Source organism: Mus musculus, chromosome 6 (assembly GCF_000001635.26).
Source record: "Mus musculus strain C57BL/6J chromosome 6, GRCm38.p6 C57BL/6J".
NCBI classification, from domain to species: domain Eukaryota; kingdom Metazoa; phylum Chordata; class Mammalia; order Rodentia; family Muridae; genus Mus; species Mus musculus.
The window spans coordinates 42,485,441-42,487,657 of record NC_000072.6 but is presented as its reverse complement, the minus strand read 5'-3'; the positions used below and the strand labels follow the sequence as shown (position 1 = coordinate 42,487,657).

The 2,217-nt window shown below is 43.0% G+C and overlaps 1 protein-coding gene across 1 annotated transcript; it reads left to right on the top strand.

The window, feature by feature from the left end:
* The first annotated feature begins 443 nt into the window (after positions 1-443).
* Olfr456 (olfactory receptor 456) lies at positions 444-1,495 on the top strand. Its single transcript, NM_001011528.2, has one exon. It carries the CDS (start codon positions 467-469, stop codon positions 1,403-1,405), a length of 939 nt encoding a protein of 312 aa, NP_001011528.2. The 5' UTR covers positions 444-466; the 3' UTR covers positions 1,406-1,495.
* Positions 1,496-2,217: the final 722 nt, after the last annotated feature.

The window sequence follows — 2,217 nt, the reverse complement described above, 5'->3', positions numbered from 1 at the left end:
AAATTAATGGACAAATCAAGGATGTTAACATTCAGAAACTTATACTTTAGTATTAGAAGCCAAATCTCCCTTCCTCCTTTAGTTATCTGCTTGTTTGTTTGAGAAAGATTCAATAACCACTACTGGCTTCAAACCCCCTTTTGGAGCTCAGACCATTCTTGATCTCTGATCCACTTGCCTCTAGCTCTCACATGATAAGATTACAGGGAAATGCCACCATGCCTATCTGTAGGTTCTTCCCCATCGAACCCCCCTCCACTTTTTATTCTTTTTTTTTTTTTCAGGAGAGTAAATTCAGTGTCTTCATTATTTCCTCCCCTAACCACCAAGGTTAAAGAAACAGACTATGTCCCAGCTCTAGTTCCAGTCTTAACCTAGGACTTAGTGCAAAAAGTAAAATGATATTTTAACTTGCCTGTCCTTGATTCTATTTCCTGTACTTCTGGCTAACTGACCCAATTGCACCATGAGAGAAAACATGACCTGGGTAAGTGAGTTTATCCTTATGGGTTTAACAAGTGACAAAAACATCCAAGCTGGACTCTTTGTCCTCTTTGGGGTCACCTACCTGCTGACTCTGCTGGGCAATGGACTCATCGTCCTACTGATTGCACTCGACCCACGACTCCACCTGCCCATGTATTTCTTCCTCTGTCACCTGTCAGTGGTGGACATCTGCTACACCTCCAGTGGGGTTCCCCAGATGCTGGCACACTTCCTCATGGAGAAAAAGACCATCTCTTTTGCCCTGTGTGGGACCCAGCTCCTTTTTGCTCTGACTCTTGGGGGAACTGAGTTTCTGTTGCTGGCTGCCATGGCCTATGACCGCTCTGTGGCTGTCTGTAATCCATTACGGTACACAGTGGTGATGAACCCAAGGCTCTGCATGGGTCTAGCAGGTGTCTCTTGGTTTGTGGGTGTAGTTAATTCTGCTGTGGAGACAGCAGTCACCATGTGCCTTCCTACCTGTGGGCACAATGTGCTCAACCATGTGGCCTGTGAGACACTGACACTGGTCAGACTGGCCTGTGTGGACATCACCCTCAACCAAGTGGTGATACTAGCTTCTAGTGTGGTGGTGCTGATGATACCCTGCTCTCTGGTCTCTCTGTCCTATGCCCACATTGTGGCTGCTATCATGAAGATCCATTCTACCCAGGGACGCCGCAAAGCCTTTGAGACCTGTGCCTCCCACCTGACTGTGGTCTCCATGTCTTATGGGATGGCCCTCTTCACCTACCTGCAGCCCGCCTCCACAGCCTCTGCTGAGCAGGACAAGGTGGTAGTGATCTTCTATGCTTTGGTCACCCCCATGATGAATCCTCTCATCTACAGTCTGAGGAACAAGGATGTGAAGGCTGCTTTCAGGCGAGTTCTGATGAAGAACATTGAGTCAAAGAATTAGAAGAAATTTTTCAAAAGGAGAGGTGTCCTGCAGAAGATTGTGAAAACATTTAATTGGTGAGTCATGTATACAGCCCATACACCAATGCCTGTCACTAAAGTTACTTTCCCAATTCTAGTCAGTATTGAAGTATGTGCCACTCATATAACCTGCCTTTAAGTGTTCCCGAGTATGTGTGTAAACGAATAGTTATCAGGACCTAAATCTACATGATACTCCTTTGAGATAATAGGGAGCAGAATTTTACCTCTAGTCTTTATTGTGGCCTCTGCTTTAGTTAAAACAAACAAACAAACAAACAAACAAAACCAGCGACATTGAGATGTAAATGCCATGTACAAAGTTAAATGAAATGTGTATATTTTCTTAATTTAAAGGAAGAGAAAAAAACAATATAACAATGTGTATGATCCAGAAAGAAAGGTTAGTTCAGATATCAGAGTAATGCACACTACTTTGTCAACACTCTACTTCTGAGATAGCAAGATGGATTAGTGAGTTAAGGTAATTTCATGATAATGATCTGTGTTTGGTATCCAATACCCCCATGATGAAAGAAAAGATCTGACTCAGAAGTTATCCTCTGACATATACACATTTACCATGGCACACTTGTACCAGCCCTAATATGCATTCAGAGCACACACCTGAACACAGGGCTATATACTACATATAATCAGAGGTTAGCCAAGGTATTAAACAAGACAAGAATTCTGTTTCTCCACCAGAAGCAATTTAACAAATACCAAAATGAGTGAGTTCCAATCAGAGATAGTAAAACGAAACAGCGATGATCTGTTATTAACAAACAT